This window comes from Boleophthalmus pectinirostris, unplaced genomic scaffold, assembly GCF_026225935.1.
Source record: "Boleophthalmus pectinirostris isolate CB_2022bp ecotype Guang Dong unplaced genomic scaffold, ASM2622593v1 HiC_scaffold_21, whole genome shotgun sequence".
In the NCBI taxonomy this organism is placed as follows: domain Eukaryota; kingdom Metazoa; phylum Chordata; class Actinopteri; order Gobiiformes; family Gobiidae; genus Boleophthalmus; species Boleophthalmus pectinirostris.
The window spans coordinates 26,621,236-26,639,125 of NW_026571175.1; the positions used below are offsets into that span (position 1 = coordinate 26,621,236).

Sequence of the window (17,890 nt, forward strand, 5' to 3'; positions counted from 1 at the left end):
GAAAATAGGCGGGACATTGAAGGGAATCTGTGCTGTGATTGGTCATAGCGATCAAAAAGCAAAAACTTAGGTTCAAGAGCCTCCTCAAGGTCAAATCATGGAGGTATTTTAAGAGTCAAAGTAAAGTGGAAAGTTAAAGAAACAAATATATTGGGTTTTTCACTGTAATAGCAAACTTACAAAGCAGTTTAACATTAAAAATGATTAAATCTGGGTTATAAACTGACAATTAAAGGTCCTATAATACACAAAACTGACTCGTGAGCTTTAAGTCATGTTATAATGGTGTTTTTTCATCAAAAACATACCAGGTTTTGTGTTTTGTTTCATTCACACATTTGAGTAATCTTAGTTTATTAGCCTGTCCACATTTCCAAAGCTCAAAATGCTCTGTTCCACCTTAAAGTATCATGTTGTTGCAGTTTTCAAGTTAACACCTTTAACTTCTGTTCAGTCCTGATACTGCCAAATGATTCCAGTGTTTGAGGAGTTTGAGAGAAGAACTCAGCCTGAACATGCAGGTTTAACATGTGTGAACAAAACACCACTCCAGTTATGTTTGATGAGGAAATGTTATAACAGATCAGAAAATTGCGTAATGTGGGTACTTTAAAATCTTAAATTCTTTGTTTACATTTTTTTTTGCCAGTTTTTGCAACAACTAAACAATTCAAGTTGAAAAATGTGCCCTACAATCTAAGTAAATCAGGTGACAGTTGTGTTAGCAGTGATATAAAAGGCTGTCAACATAAAACGCAAAGACAGAAGTGCTTGTTTCAGTAGTCCAATTTATTGAGTTTTATTAACCTTTGCGAGTATTTCCATTTTACAACAGGGAGACAAGACATCGTGGCATCTTTTTTTGACAAAATAAATAGACAAATTCCATTTTTGCAGCATGTTCCAATTTAAAACAAATAAAAACAAGACATTTGACAAAATTTAAATAAGGGCCAAACATGCAAATTTGGTATTGTGTAAACCAACATGCCATAAAAACCTCTAGAGATCACATCAAGGTCAAAGAAACAACTTCTGGTCAGATTTTAAAAGCTCTGAAAGAAAATATAACTTCTCTTTGCAAAAACCCTGTTGTAATATGTCCAATCGTTTCTAAAACAACATTTTAGCCAATTATAAATCCACGTTTACATCCCCTGTGATCTGTAAATACTGCGTAAGGCTTAACACTCAAGTTTTTTGTCAATTTTCACTTTTAAATTTGGCTGAAGTGTCCCGAAGCAATGTTTAGAGCAGATTAGTGCAGCAATTACATTTTACAATTTAAATCTTGCATCGCAGAAACTTCAACTTTTTTTGGGTAATTTTTTTGAGACTAGCCTTTTGCTTTGTTTTTTTTTTTTTGCCAATTCTGAATTAACAGTCTCAAAATGTACCACAATTTTCTCCCAAAATCATCTTAAACCCAGTATTTTCTTTAGATCATCTTCCAATTTATTATTATTTTTATTTATTCTTCCCCTCCCACCCCAACTTTTTGCACTGATTTTGAATGTGCATGAAACAAAATGACGTCTTGACATGTGACATTGACTTACATTCAAAACTGCATTAACCAAAACTCATAAGTGACCGATTCAAACCAATAAAAAATTACCGTATAAAACCAATTAATTCTTTGCTTTTTGTCCGTCCACACTCTTAACAGGAAAATATTGTCCTTTTTATAAATAATTGTTCATTTTTACTGTTTTTTGCACATACTAGATACATTTCATGAACAAATTAGATCAGTTAACAACATTTTAACTTAAACTTGGATTGTAAACAGGTCACACATGAGTTTTGGGAATACTGGTCAGGGATGGACTGGCAAAGACAAAATGAAGAACTGTCATCTCAATGGAAACAAAATACAGTTGTGAACATTTGTAGAACAGGAAATAAAATGGACAATGAGAAACGTCAAATCCCTGACCAGTCGAAAATGTAGTCACGACGTCAACAAAAACTTGAAACAAAAATGATTTACCCTTATTACATGCAGCCTTAAGATGGAGGCGTTACTGGAAGATTTGGTAAAACAAATATTTGATTTTGAGGACATCTGTTCAGTTGAAGCTGCATGTAAAACAGTAGTAAATCCATTCAAACTTTACACACTCATAACTTTCATACAAACACATTCAAAATCTCACACACGCACACACAATCTTTCATAAACATACACTCTTCACTTTTTGGTTTTGCTTCAAATGTTTATCTTGGAAAAAAAACAACTCCAACTTTCCACCAAAAATATGAAGCAAAGCAGTTTCTACTTTGTGTAATTGTAAACGACTAGTGTAAACAATGAATCATTTACAATTTGCTTTCCAAAATTATTCTAAAGAATATATAAAAAAATTAAAATAAAAAAAAAAATCAGGAGTTGGACCCAACGGTCAAAAAAAATGACTAGAAAGCACCTTAATCCTCCTTTACACTTTATAAAGCAGATTTATATGCTTTGAAAACTCCTTTTTTAGTATGCACTTTTTCAAGTTCTTAAAAATAACCAGTAGTACTTTTGAAATTATTTTTCAGAACTGGACAAAGTGCATCTATGCCCTTTCTGAGCATAATTTGCTTTGAAAAATCCCACCCAAAATCTTTCATACCCCTAGATCTTTTCCTGTCACATCAAAAATAATTTTCTAAAATCAAAAATATTTCTTTTTATGTCTTTTTTTGTAGTTAAGTACGCTCTGTAAGGGGAGGGGAACAAATGAAAGTCACAGCTGCCTCTTCAAAGATGCTACAATTTCGCTTTTGACAAAACATTCAAACCCTCAAAGATTGTAGAAAATAAACTGCTCGGCGAAAACTGAAAATTGCTACTGTGATAACTGTTTTGTAAAAGTCTTTTAAAAAACTAAGCTGGATTCAAGATTGAAACGTGGTCCACAAAATAAAAGTTCTTGCTGTTTGCGGTTTGACAATTTGAACAAAAATAAGTGATTATCCAGTAGCAACAAAATGAAAGAATGCGTAAGGGCTTGGCATCAAATCACTAAAAATATTGGCAACAATTACATTCACCAACATGATTTTGACATGGAGGGGCTTTTAAAATAAAATAAATATATTATAGGGCTTACGTTGTAAAGTTGTAATTCTTACCTTCCACTTCTTTGCACAAAATACTCTTCGAAAGCTAGTTGCCGGAAATTTAACCCAAACGTCAAAATGAATCTGAACCAACGCAGCAGTCCTCGCTTTCCCAGCACCTGCGGCCAATGTTGAACAACAGACACCTGCCATTTATGAAGTTCATAGTTAAAAATGCCTCCGGTTTGCAGCATCACTCAAATTGTGTCAAAAACACTCATAAATTAACGTTCTAGGTCATTTTCACAGCCTTGTTATAGGTAGTCCTTTGCTCACTCAACATTGTAATAGGGAAACAGTCCTAACAGTAATTGAACAAAGCTGCCCTTTTTATTGCAACAATCACATTCAGGATGAAGGATGCTTGTGTTTTGAGTAATTTGCATAAAATGTTTTAAATTAAAATTAAATTCTGGTTTCTGTGTTGTATTGTGCTCATTGTCTGCTATGGGTTCAACAGCAGACTGGATGAATTATGAGTTTTAAGGCACTTGTGTGAAAACAGTAGTGAATTTGACGCACCTTTGTAACAGTGAAATTAAGACTGGATGCTGGAAAAATGTAAAAAAAAAGGACCAGGGTTCAGATCAAGTTTGACATTTGAAGGAGTTTAAATAATTATCTGGTGCAAAGCAGTGGGAGGTGATTCAGATTTTGAGAAACAATGGCAGCCAAATTCAAAATGGAAAATAAAAGAGGTGGTTTAAAAAAAATACGGCGTTAACCTCTGCGTCACAGGCGAGGAAAACAGGAAATGTGAAACTGAAGCGTCGCCTGGAGCCAGAGTCTGTGCAGAGGCCAAAGCCACTCTGGAAAAACAAAAACAGGTCCAGTTACAAAACTAAACTTCAGACTGATTTATTTATTTACCATTATAAAAGATATACATGTTTCAAAACCCTGATATCACCTAAGAAATAACAACACAACAAAATAACTGGAATATTCCACAGTATGACTTTAAACATTTCTTCATTGCAGGCGTTTCTATTGCTCAAAAATTCAATAGTTCCTTCTGTGAATAGAGGTGCCTCTCCACAGATCTGAACTGTAATGTAGTGCTGTAACCTGCTTATCTAGACAAGTTTAATCTATACTGTGGAACATTCTAGACAAAGCAGTAACATTTCCATGGAGACAAACAGGTGGCGAACCCTCCACTAGAAAGGTTAGAGTGCACCTTTGCACCAAGGGCTTCACCGAGGTACAGGTAAGATCTGTGGACCAGATTTCCACGGTAATTAAGCAATAAAACACCAGCAATATGAGATTGAGAGGTTTAATGCCACACTCAGGAACTTTCCAGCTACAAAATAATAATACAAGTGGTATCAAGTGGTAGTAATCATAGCAGTAGTAAGTCGTATCTAGTACAAGTAGTAGTATCAAGAAGTAGGAGTACTATCAAGAAATATCAAGTAGTATCAAGTAGTAGGTAGTAGTACTTAGTGGTAATAAGTAGTATCAAGTAGCAGTGGTATCAAGTAGCAGTAGCAGTTGTAATAGTAAGTGGTATCAAGTGGTAGTAGGTAGTAAGTAGTAAGTATTCAGTGTGCTCACAGTTTAGGTGGCGTAGTAGTAGTACTCACAGTTTAGGTGGTGTCCTGGGGATGCTTCTCTTCGCCCTCGTCGCCCTCGCAGTGAAACTCGGCCACGTACAGACTCTTGTCGATGCTGCTGGGGATGGGCTTTATGTCTGTCACCAGCTGGTCCTCGATGGCCTTCAGGTTAAAGCGATCCTCCGACGTGATCAGGTTAATGGCCAAACCCAAGTGCCCAAAACGCCCTGCACCAAACGAGAGGAAAAGAGACAAAATGAGATTAAAATTCAGAGTGTTACACGCTCAACAGGAAACCAAGAGATTCTGATGATTTTTCTGGCCTTGATGCTTTTGTTGTGGAAAAATTGTGTATCACTTGATGATAAGTAATTATCCATTTGCAAAGCCCGATGAGTTTTTTGAATACAGACAAAAGTTTATTCTTGTTACAGCAGATGTGGACAGGGCCTCGGCCTGTCCTGGCCACAGACCAACAGCCTCTCCTCAGTCACCCCTTCTCTAACACAGAGTTTCCTGCGGGGTGGAGACAGTTGTGTCTGCTGAGCTTTTACACATGTTTAATCACTGCTCTGATCTTAGATCACATTCATTTACATAAAGACAGATTAACATCCATCACACTCCCATATGAAAATATCCAAACTTGTGATCTGTTCTACCTTATTGCATTTTAAAAATCCATAGAGCCTCACTAGAATCATTTGGATAATTTCAACACTGGAATTTCCAATCTGTACTGAAATAAAGGGGCTGTTCACTTGAAAACTACCACTTCATGACATCACAGCTTGTTTGTCTAGAGCTCGAAAAATCTAAATTCTCAGTAATAAACCAGGATTACTCACAAAACACAAATCCAGGTTTGTTTTTGAGGAGGCAGTAACATTCTAACATGGCTTAAACTTCACTAAAGTAAATTTTGTGTAATATAGAACCTTTAAACTACTGTAATTCTACAACGTACGGATATCAAAATGTAAAAATTGTAGTTTTGATTAAATATTTTTCGAATTTTGAGCGTCACTTTGCTGCAATTTCCACTGAGTCATAGAACATCTTTTCTCAGCACATGGTTTGTTTTGGTTTGTTTGATTCTGAACTCACCAGATCTTCCAATTCGATGCAGGTACGTCTCTGCGTTTTTGGGGAAATCAAAGTTGATGACAACGTTGACCGCCTGGATGTCGATACCTCGAGTGAACAGGTCTGTCATAAAGTAAAAGTTTGATTATTAAAGCAATCTTCATTATAAAAATATAAAATGGTACAAATACAAAGAAAGTGTTGACGTAACTCACCAGTGCAGACCAGGTTTCTACACAGTCCGTTTCTAAAGTCATGGAAAACACGATTTCTGTATTCCTGAAAAACAGTTTTAAAGTGGCTTAAGAGAAATGTAATAACGCACTATTTAAATATACAATACATAGTACATATCTTCATGGAGACGAGCAGGTGACGAACCCTCCACCAGGCAAGTTACACGCAAGTAAGTAATGAAATAGTAATTTTAAGATTTGTACATCTTACTTTCACAGTCCATCTCTGTCAGATGGTAAACCTTTGTGCTGTTGCCATATATTCATTATTTTCTTACAGATTGTTTTGGTGAGTTTCAGATGACATCACTACATTTTTATAGAATAATATTTAATACAGATGGGGGCGGTTAAAATTAATAAAATTCAAATGCAGATTCTTGTTGTAATGCACTGAGTTCTTGAGTCTTGTCACCAATAGAAATCATTAGGAATGGGACAATAAAATAATATAATTTATTGTTATATAAAGGGGACATAATAATCATTTTGGGACATTTTATATAATCGTGAGAAACGCCAACAAAGGTAATTGACATTTTATCAGTACAATGTCCTGATAAAAGCTGCTTAGCTATAAAGTTCACTGCAAAGTCTTTAAGTCATTGTTGTTTTCAGTTATAACAAAATACATCACAATAAGAGTTGTTTAAATATGGAATTTATTTATAATATTATTTAAATTATAATTACTCATATCCATAACATTTTTTAACTGTCCACAATTATCATGATATAAATTGTTAATCACAATTATTTTTACCATGACAATAGTGACCCTATAAATTTCTACATCGTCCCATGCCTAGAAATGATCAGGTTCAACATTTGTGAATTTACCTTTTATATATTTCAGGACAAAGTACAATGTGATCAATTGGGAAAACAGTCTGTCCCTCATGTGGGAGTAGGATATCACATTCTGAAATCTGAAAACCACCAATACTGCAATACAAACATTTTTGTGACGTAGTGAACAGCCCTACAGCGTAACCTGCTTCCTGTTCACATTGTGCTTGTGTTTGGATCTCACCTGCATCATCTTGGCGTGGATATAGAAGCAGGAGTAGCCCAGCTGAGTGATCTTCTTGGCTAAAAGCTCGACTCGTTGAGTGGAGTTACAAAATATGATGGACTGGTTGATCTGAAGCTGTGGAGAAAAAGTGACATTAACTTTAGTAAAATTTAGACTTTATTAAGGTCTACATGATCCCGGTGTTCTTAATTTGTTATTTTATTCGTAAAGAAAACTCTGCTCCACATTTGCTCCTATAACCGCTAGCCTCATGAGCTTCATTTGACTGGAGCTGAATGCTGTGGGTGACAATCATTTAAAATTTTCCTGTGGACTAAACAAGGATTACATAATGCACCAGGAAACACTGAAGCCATTTTGTATGTTTCCCCTTTAACTAAGAAGTACATTAGAGATAGAAAATGTGACTGACACAGTGTAACAAAGACACAGACCTGTCAGTCGTTCTGTCCCAAATTCAAATTACTCTATGTTTAACCCAAACCACTGATTTCAGACTGATGCAACAGTCAGCACCGTTGCCAGAGCAATTAAAGGTACTACAGTATATTCAGCCAAACTGACTCTGATGAGCTTTAAGCCATATAGAATGTAGTTAGTCCTCAAACGCACCTGTTTTGTTATGAGTAATCCTTTATTATTATTAATCTGTTTATATCTCCAAAGCTCAAAAATGCTCTGTTCCACCATGCAATGTCAGTTTAAGCTAAGAGCTACCCTTTTAACTTTAGTTCAGTAGAGATGGGCAATTCCAGGGCTGAAAACATCCAATGATTCTAGTGAACATGTGTGGAGTTTAAAAACACAGTGAAGCACTTGTTTTACCACATGACATCAGAATATGGAAGTGTTTTCTGTTTGAAAACCTGACAACTCAGCCTAAATATGCAGGATTTGGGTATTAACCATGTGTGAATGAAACAACAACTCCAGGTATGTGTAAAATGGGCCCTTTAACAATTCAATCCAAATATGAATATACTTGTTAATGGTCAAAAGTGCTCAAAACGTCACCATGAAACACAACACTAAAACCCTGTGTGAGTGTGAGCTACTTTGTCCAAATAATTTCCCTTGTGAATCAAACGTTTGTCTATAACCCTACATCCTGTTAATCATCACTTCATCTTTGCACTGTTTTCCTTATACACAGCTGAGATATTTATTATTTTCCATTTTATTTTCACTTGTACATATACATTTAGAGACCGTATTTTCCGGCTATAGGGCGCACTCATAAGCCTCCAACCCCATCAAAAAACGACTGCGTGTCCCACAATCCAGAGCGCCCTATACACGAATCCACTCGGGTGTCCCAGCACGACTTCAGTAAACTACAAAGCTGCACCACCCACAGCGCACACAAACACGCACGGAGCAGACAGCGACCGCGCAGCGAAAAACACCCGCAGCCACACTCATCACTCCACGCGGACGAGGAACGGAATGAAGGAACGAACCGAAAAAGCAAGTGCAATGTGCCACTTCTAGAAACAACTGAACAACTGGGTCACTGTGAACACACCAACAATCCAGCGGTCCCAAACAATACCCTCCCTATGTGCCACAATTGAACAAAGCCAAGAGTCACTGTAAACACGCCAAACAAAGTCTGACGGAGCCACCTAACCTGTGCGGTGCAGTTTATTTGTGAAAAAGTTCAAAAATAGACCATTTAATGACAGTGCACCTTATAATCAAGAGCGCCTAATAGTGCGGAAAATACGGAAATTATGGCTCATCTGACACCTGTCTCTTGTCATTTTTATTGCTACTTATTTAGAATTCATTACTAACATTAAATTAAATATATTTTGAGAGTGGGTGGAGATGCGAGCCGTACCCTGGAGAAGAGCGTGTTGAGGCAGTGCACTTTCTGGCGCTCGGTGACGTATGCGTAGTACTGAGTGATGCCCTTCAGGGTCAGCTCCTCCATCAGGTTTATCTCGTAGGGCTTCTGCAGGTGAGACGCCTACAGCAAAACAAGAACAGTTCACAGTTAGAGGTGTGGGTCTTATGTAATCATTCTGCGCGTACATGCATATAATAAGTAGTAATAACACATTTTATTTATATAGCGCTTTTCTAAACACTCTTTGCACGCTGCACAAAGAGAGAACTAGGTAATGGGGCAAAAATAAAGGTGTGATTTAAAAGCAGGTTGGACAATAAAAGCAGTTTTAAATATATAGCCGATATATTTTGTGTTACTTCACTTTTCTATATTTGTATTATACTTGTACAAACACATTTTTTTCAGTCTTTTGCCAGTTTTGCTACTTATTTTGAATATATTATTAACATTTATATTTTTTCTCTTTGTTATTATGATATGTTGTGATGTGTAAGGTACTGTGTCCAAATAATTTCACTTGTGGATCCATAAAGTTTGTCTAAGTCCAAGTCAGTGTATACAATATCTATCCAGGACTGATCTGAGGCTGTTTGATGTTTCAGGAGAAGGATCTTTATTTTAAAAAGGTCCTATATTACAATCCTGTTACCTCATCTAAAACATAAGCAGATTTGACTTATGCCCTGACAAAGACCATCTTGCTGGTCAAAACGCGTTGGCGTCCCTCCATGCAATAAAGGACTTTTAATATATTCAGTTGGTGTGCCTCAGACCCACTTTTAAATTTTTTAGTGAGGGCTACACTTATATTATTAATATTTCAAGTTTAATCCTCTTAAAGCACCTGCACTGCTACTTTTGACTTTTTTATGACCAAGTGACCCAGTTTCATTCATACTTTTCAGGCACAAACCTGCATATTTAAGGTTATTTAGAGTTAGTCTCAAACAGAAAACACGCTGTTCCACCTTGTGATGTCATGTGGTAAGAGAGGAAATACTCCACTGTGTTTTGAAACTCCATACACCTTCACTAGAATCATTTGGATAATTTCAGCCCTGGAATTGCCAATCTCTACTGAACTAAAGGTAAAAGGAGCTGTTAACTTGAAAACCATCGCTTCATGACATCACAAGGTGGAACAGAGCATTTTGAGCTTTGGAAATGTAGACAGAATAATAAAAGACTTACTCAAACATGTGTGAATAAAACAAAACACAACTCTGGGTATGTTTTTGAGGAGGTAACAACATTCTAACACGATTTAAAGCTCAGACTAGTCAATTTTGCGTAATATCGGACCTTTAATTGTGAGGCCTGATAGGATAAATCAAAAAATGATAATATCGAATAGTTGTTTTGGAGACGTACCATTTTAAAATATTATGTTGTATTTTTGCCAGTCACAGTTTCTCCTGTATATAAAAGACATTAAGATTACATTCAGCTGAGACTTCACTTTCACTTTCCCAGATACAGATTTGCAGAGACTGGGGGGAGGTGGAGGCCACATATTCACCACACAACTCCTCGAACTACTGCATTTTCACAACTGGACTTGTTTATAAATCAGTGTGTGCCTCCAGGGCTACCATAGCTAAAAGAATGTAATCTGCACTTTGATAGGTGTGAACAACAAATTGCAGACATTCATTTACTGTAGTTTATAATAAAACTTCCTCAGTGGAACAGGGTCAAGTAAACTTCAAAACAAATATGTGTTTGTTTAGTTTAGAGTTGTTTAATCTGCTTTTTGATAAAGGTTCCACCCAAAGACATTAAGAAGAAAAAAAAAACTGCTTCGGGTGCAGTCGCTAAAGACTTTATCAAAACAATGACACAATCTGAGTTTGCCACAGACGCCCTGAACACAAACAACCTCAGAACTGGACAGGCTATCAGAGGGAGGAGAGAGAAAGAGGAGAGGGGGAGGACGGAGAAAGGGGAAAGAGGAGAGAAAGGGGAGAGGTAAAGAGAAGAGAGGGAGGAGAGAAAGAGCAAGAAAGAAAGGAGAGAAAGGGAGGAGAGAGAGAGGAGAGAAAGGGAGGAGAGAGAGAGGAGAAAGAAAGAGCAGAGAAGAGAAAGACGAGAGAAGCAAGAGGAGGAGGTGGAGGGAAGGAGGAAAAGGAGAGTGAGGGGGAGAAGAAAGAGGGGGCGGGAAGAAAGGGGAAGGGGGGTGAGAGAGAGAGAGAAAGGGAGAAAGTGAGGGTGGGAGCAAGGGAAAGAGTTAGAGAAGCAGGGTGGAAGAAAGAGGAGAGGAGAAAAGGGAGAAAGAAAAGAAAAAAACAAAGAAGGTGAGGAGGTGCCAAACGGCTCAGAGCCCAGAGTGTGGCTCGGTTGGCTGCAGTTACATTTTTCATTAGGGACGTCAAAGTTAAGTTTCAGTGTTATTATTCTGAGAGCACTGCAGCACAAAAGAGACAAAATTAAACCTGCACGAGAACAAGTGTGATATCAATGAAGTAAATGCAGACGATAAATGATAATATTGAAACTAACATATGCCACTGGCACAATAAGAGCAGATTTAAACCACACAAAAGTTCCCATCTACAACATGTTAAACTATCCTGAACTGCAATAAATGAATAGCAGAATCAAACACTTTTGTACTTAGTTTGTATCTGTAATGAGTCACAGAAATTATTAATGCAACCTTTTACAGGTCAAATTATATTGTGTAGCCCAAAAAAATAACAAGAAATGTCCCAGTAGTGCAAAGACCCCAAAAAATATATAGTTCTAACCATCATATTGAACGATAAGTTGATATAGTAACTTTCATCATCACTACATCTACAATAACTGCTTTTAATGTAGACAGCTTTTTAAAATGGTCCTCCAGATAAATAATTTTCTTTTGTGATTCTGGTTCTAGACAAGGTGGGTGAAGTGTCTTGCCCAAGGACACAGCAATCCACTGCTGCCCCACTAGACCCCTAATCCCGACTGAACACAAAGTGTAGTTTTGTTGAGTCTCACCATGAAACGCTGCACGCTGATGGGGAAGGTGGCAGAGTAGAGCAGGATCTGACGTTTTTTGGGGAGAAAGCTGATGATGTCCTCGATGAGAACCACAAAGTCCTGAGACAGCAGCTTATCCGCCTGAAAGACAAAACCAGTGAGAAACAGAGGAGGGGCAACTGCAGTTTTAGCGTAGCTGGTATTGGCCCTAAAGCTTCAGCAGAACACCACATTTGTTTGAGTCGACCACATGAAGTTGAGGCTGGATGATAAGGCCAGTTATGGACAACTATGATTTTAATCAAAGTCTTTCAAACAGTCACATCCTGTTACTTTAGGATATTGTAAACTGCCCTCAACTACATTTGTATAGATAAAAATATACAGGATATACATCTTTCTTTTTTTTAGCAATGTCACTTATACACAATGCACAATAACCCTGCTCTGCAAGTAAGTCTGTTTCATAGTAATATATTAATTTATTTCAAAATTTAGCAATTCTAAATACACAAATTGATCACATAAATTTGGTTAACTGCCCAGCCTTGACAGAACTTTACACTTTAAAATGTACAAAATGTGACTCCTTGGATGTGTAGTATCAGTAAGGGGTGGCTGCCTAAAAACCATTGCTATAGACACTTTTAATTTATTTTATTATGTCGAGCAGAACACTGTTTAAATACTGACTGGGTTCATAGTAATTCGTGATTTTGTAGTGATTGGGCAAAAACTGGCCTCATATTCCTTTGGTACATTGATATACTGACTTTTGATACACCCCTAGAACCCACATTACTAAATTCTACAGACTTGTGTTATAAATCTACAGTATATGATGATACTGAAGTAAGCCCATTTTAAGACCTAATAACAGGAAAGCTCTTGGGACGTTTGTGCAAATATTAAATTCCAATATGTCCATAATATACCGTTTAAACTTTATTAGATTTTCTCTGGTTTCCTTTACCTCATCCATGATCATCATCTGGACTCGATCCACTTTTGCAACTCCCTTTTTTATCAAATCCAGGATCCTCCCGGGGGTGGCAATGACAATGTGCACTGAGGCAGAAGAGAAACACAAGAACGTTTTAGTTTAGATCTCTGAACATTCTTCCACCCTGTGTTTGACAGGTTAGCCTACGCATTTCAACAGAACATGGCCAACAATGAATTTAAGACAACGATTTAAGATCTCACAAAAAAATCTTGCTAATTTTTTTGAAGGTTATATTTTTACTTCTAGGTTGGCCATGGGCAGCAGCTGTGACATACATCAAGGTCATTTCTGAACTGTAAACAAAGGCCAAACCAAGTCACACAATAGTAGTTCTAGTTAGAAAAAAAGTCTTCTTTGCACATGAATTGTCCCTACATTTTGGGTGGAATTTTCTTTGACGTCTTCAGTAAAGGTATTCCCACAGACTGTATTAAAGAAGTGCACTAAAGAGGGACACCTATGGCATTGGGCTAGCATGTTCACAATGTCCATTTATACAGTCTATGGATTTTCTATTTTAGAACTCAGCGCTACTTCCTGTATTTTTGTACTTTGCTTAACTGGTGTAAAACTATGATAAATATTTAGCACAAGTAACATCCACCCAAGCCAGGTAATAAGAAAAAAATCTTGTCATGTACACTTCACACACTTCAAGATCACAGCGAGCGCTCACCAGTCTCGTCCAGACGCATGATGTCGTCTCTGAGGTTGGTTCCTCCGGTCGTTGCCATGACTTTGACTCCGCCCAGATGTTTACTGATCTGGATACAAATCTGACTCACCTGCAGCGCCAACTCTCGGGTCGGCACCATCACAAGTGCTGAAAGACAAGTAGAAAAGTTTTGAGTTTAAAAAGAATTCTAGATTTCTGAAATAAGAAACATGATAAAGATACTTTGAGGTAGGCTATCTGAAAACACACTGAATCGTGTCTAATCCCTGTGACAATATATCATTTATGAAATTGTCTTAAGGCAATTCACCCATTTTCAGTTTATTGCAGCTCTATTCTCAAACAGATTTTTCCCCACCCACTCCCCCATTGGTCATCCTCCATTAGGGTCTGAGTGAGTGGCTGCGGTTACATGTGCACTCAAAATCTGATTATAAACACATTTTTGGAGTTATAAAATGACATGTAAACAGGTGAATCATCTCATTTCTTTCTGATCACGGTCCCCCGGATTAAACACGTCAGACTTTGTGGTTAGAATGTAAACACAGCCAGTGACAGATTATTTATTTACAGTTAAGAACGAGTGAAACAGATTGTTTCTTTGAAAAGGTAAACAAACCAAAATTTCCATAAATTGTGCTAAAAATAAAAAAAATTGTCAAACTGGAGTTTGTTAATCTGCCTTACATATTTCAGATACTTCCTGTAGCCTTACTTTACTGGAAAAACCAAGTAAAGCAGTCTCACTCCCACACCATCACATGACACTTCTGAGGAAGGTTACAGGAAGTAGGCAGAACATGTAAAGCAGGTAAACAAACTCTGCTGTCTGACAAAAGAAACACTAATTCCAAGCTTAGAACTGAAGACAGAATGAACCTTTACCTAAGAAAAAAATAAGTTTAATGCAACTCACCCTGAATGTGGTCCTTTTTAAGGTCTATCCGCTCCAGCATCGGGATGAGATATGCTCCACTTTTCCCTGTTCCGTTCTTTGCTCGAGCCAAAATGTCCCTTCCGGAAAGGGCGATGGGAATGCTCTCCTCCTAAACATGTGGACGTTAAGCTCAAGCGTTGATCTGCTTCCTTTACTGAGTCAACACTTAGAACTGGAGCTGCAACTACATTTTTAGTGGTTGACTAGTCAGCAACCTCAATTTACATAACAATATTTGCACTTTATGAATTGATATTGTTTTGTACAAGTCACGCTACTGTTTAACAATATAGATGTAATTTCATTGTTACTTGTGATGATGACAAATCCTTGAATCTTGAATTACTTTTCAGTTAGTTGACTAGTCAAGCAATTGTTTCTGCTGAGATTTCTGAAACATTTTTAACTAAATAAAGCCTGAAATATGTTAACTGGGGTGTTTTGGCATGTGTTTCAAAGCGCGTTAAGTCCATTTTATGATAAATTGTTTAAACGTTGCAGGCCTAATGATAACCAAAGGCACATACCTGAATAGGCGATGGTTTCTCCCAGCCCATCTCGAAAATGCCCATCAGGAGTTCTCGTTTGAGACAGTAATCTTCAAATTCATTCCCCTTTGTGGCTGTGACATCCTACAGCAGAAACATTAGTGTTGGCACTAGATTAGCTTTAGTGTTACCACGTTAACTGATACAGGAGCCAGTGGTTTATGTGAACCTCACCGATGTTCTGACACGGTGGTCTTTCGGGGGCAATTGCAGGTTCTTCTTCCAGTCGTCTCCAAACTTGATGCCTCCGGACTCTTGTGGGATGGAGCTCTTTTGTGGAGCACTAAGAGTTTTCCCTGGAGCTGGGGCAGATTGGACCGAGGGCTTGGTTTGTCCTCTGAGCTGCCCATTCTGTTTGTTCAGTCCCATCACCACAGGCCCAACGTTTTCTGTTCTGGCCGTTGCCATTTTCTTGTCTTGAGTTTTTTTTTTTTCAAAGTATTAGGTTTTTGCCTCTTAGGTTTTCTTTAAAAACTCTCTTCAAAAGTAAAAAAGTCTTAATAAAGCATTAACAAACAATATTCTCTATTCTTTTGAGTCCAAAGCTTTTAAACAGAAGTCAATTTGTATTATATACATATACACATGTACGTTCAGCTCCGTCCCTTTAACAAGAGTGACTGACGTACAACAACAAGAAAAAACACTTTTATACACAAGAGCTCTTCAAAATGAAGAGAAATCTGCACACAAATGCATCAATTTACTTGTCCACAATATAGAAAATTATACGTGAACAAGTATCAAAGCGGTTCAAGTCCTGAAATAGAACAACTAAGGCAATCTGAACTTGAGAAATAATTTCTTTCAAAATAATCTTAGTTCAATATTTATCTTTTGTTTCTAAATCAATATCTCCTGGTTCCACTTTGAGTCCATAGGTGTCGCTCGTTATCCCTGTCCTTGAAAAAAGAATGTCCAACTTTGTACAAGGTTCTTTCAAAAATCATATAGTCTTTTGAATTCTGTTTATTTCCACTGCGTTGCTTATTGTTTCTTGCTTTACAGGAAAAGCAAAAAGAGCCTGAAATCTCAAATCTTATGAGGGGTTTTCAAGTCCAAAGCAGAAAATGCTTTCCACCCCTTGAGTCTATATCTGTGCTGTCCCCTCAGTGTCCTGAACTCCACAGCTCCGAGTATGGCCTGGATCAACCCGCGGCTTCTAGAGTCAGCCAACTGCTCCAACTGGTCACCTACACACAAACACAAAGGTTACAGAAAGTGCTGCAAAATCTGGTACAAGATGTTTTCAGTACACATGTTCTTTCATTTTCAAATGAAAGACTCATGTTGACATTGTTGTCCAACTAGTTTCCTCTGTAATTAAACCTGCTTTACATGTCATGTTTGTTGTATGTGGAGATAAATAGTTGTTTCCCTTTTCCAGTCATCAAATTTGGACAAAAAGTCAAACCATATAAAAACCATTAAGGCTGTTTTTAGTCAGTGGTCTCTCAGTTAACCAAAATGTTTATTAGTTGAGAAATTGTTTTACCAGGATTATATGATTTGAGAATTGTATACATCATCTTATATATAGCTGAGATTTTATATTTTATGACTTTTTTTTAATTTTACTTGGACTTGTACATATACATTTATATACTTATACCTTTTTTGACACCTGTCTCTTGCTCTATTTGCTACTTATTTAGAATTAATTATTACCATTTATATTTTTTTACTTTTTGTTATTATAATATATTGTGATGTGAGCTACTGTGTCCAAATAATTTCCCTTGTGGATTAATAAAGTTTGTCTAAGTCCAAGTTTTGATCATTTCTATACATTATCCTTGCTTTTTGCCATCTAAAAACAAATTAGCGAGTACTTTCTATATTAATGTTTTGTTATCTATTCACATGTAACTTATAAATATTGAAATGTACTTTTGATTCTAGTTTATATGAAGCTTGAAATGCTTTAAAGTTGTTTAGTTTTTTGATAGTAACGCGATGAATAACGCCAACTCCAGGGCAACAACTGCGATATCTTTGTTAAGACTTTCAACACTTAAACTTGTTTTAACGCTACACAAAATGATTAACGTTTAGAATAAGTTTACGACAATATAATTCATACAAATTTACTTTTTTACAATGAATTTTAGTCATCATAAAACTTGTGTGTTGACGGAAATCAGGATCGGCTCGGAACAATATGGCTAAGGTTAGCTTCAGCCAACGCCACACGGTGATGCTAACGGCTAAGCTACTGACGCTTACAAAAATATAATTTACCATTTATTCGTTCATCTTTAAGGAGTTTATTTCGTTGGGACTAGTAAAAACGCGGCTAGTTTGTGATTTCAATTGTATCATTTCCGAACTGATATTTTGAGTTAAATTGAGTAGTTCAGATTGTACTAAACTCGACGCTACTTCAGTCAAAATGAGTCCAATGCTAACGATGCTAACGGTGGCTAACGTGAAGCAGCCGGACTGTTTTTATGCGCGCCGCGGCTCTTTAAACGTCTCCGTGCGTACCTGTGCGTCTGTGTCCGCTCACAAAGGATGCCGAGTCTGCGGGTAATCTGCTATTTTTTCGGTATTGTCTTTAATCTGTTGTTCTGTCGTTGAAAAGGTTCGCGTCTTTGTGTATCTTCTTAAATCAACATGGTCGCCTTCTTCTTCGTCTCCTCTTCCTCGGGGACTCGCTCCTCCTTTTCACAGCTCGGGCCCAACATCACGGGCGCCTCCTACCCTCACACAAAGATACCAGCGAAAAGCAAAAAAAGCACATGCACACAAAGCACAGCGGGGTTACAGTGCGTTTGTTAACTCAGTAGGGTGACCAGACGTCCCTTTTTACCCGGGACAGTCCCAGTTTGGAGCCCTGTGTCCCCTGTCCCAGCAGATTTATACAAAACCAC

General features: G+C 37.3%; 1 protein-coding gene across 1 annotated transcript; it reads right to left on the bottom strand.

The window, feature by feature from the left end:
• Positions 1 to 771: 771 nt before the first annotated feature.
• On the bottom strand, positions 772 to 17,671 carry ddx61 (DEAD (Asp-Glu-Ala-Asp) box helicase 61). Its single transcript, XM_020934340.2, has 13 exons — positions 17,505 to 17,671; positions 15,192 to 16,210; positions 14,997 to 15,101; positions 14,449 to 14,578; positions 13,530 to 13,676; positions 12,821 to 12,915; positions 11,866 to 11,988; positions 8,872 to 9,000; positions 7,026 to 7,142; positions 5,972 to 6,035; positions 5,778 to 5,879; positions 4,701 to 4,897; positions 772 to 3,920 (listed from the first exon to the last, which is right to left on the bottom strand). The coding sequence occupies exons 2-12, from the start codon at positions 15,423 to 15,425 to the stop codon at positions 4,704 to 4,706; spliced, it is 1,440 nt and encodes a 479-aa protein (XP_020789999.1). The 5' UTR covers positions 15,426 to 16,210; positions 17,505 to 17,671; the 3' UTR covers positions 772 to 3,920; positions 4,701 to 4,703.
• Positions 17,672 to 17,890: the final 219 nt, after the last annotated feature.

Excerpts from the sequence above, each read along its gene's own strand:
- ddx61 (XM_020934340.2), bottom strand. The coding sequence starts at position 15,425 with ATGGCAACGGCCAGAACAGAAAACGTTGGGCCTGTGGTGATGGGACTG. Across the intron at positions 15,102-15,191 it reads ACCACCGTGTCAGAACATCG|GATGTCACAGCCACAAAGGG; the intron begins GTGAGGTTCACA and ends TTTCTGCTGTAG. Across the intron at positions 13,677-14,448 it reads TAAAAAGGACCACATTCAGG|CACTTGTGATGGTGCCGACC; the intron begins GTGAGTTGCATT and ends CTTGTCTTTCAG.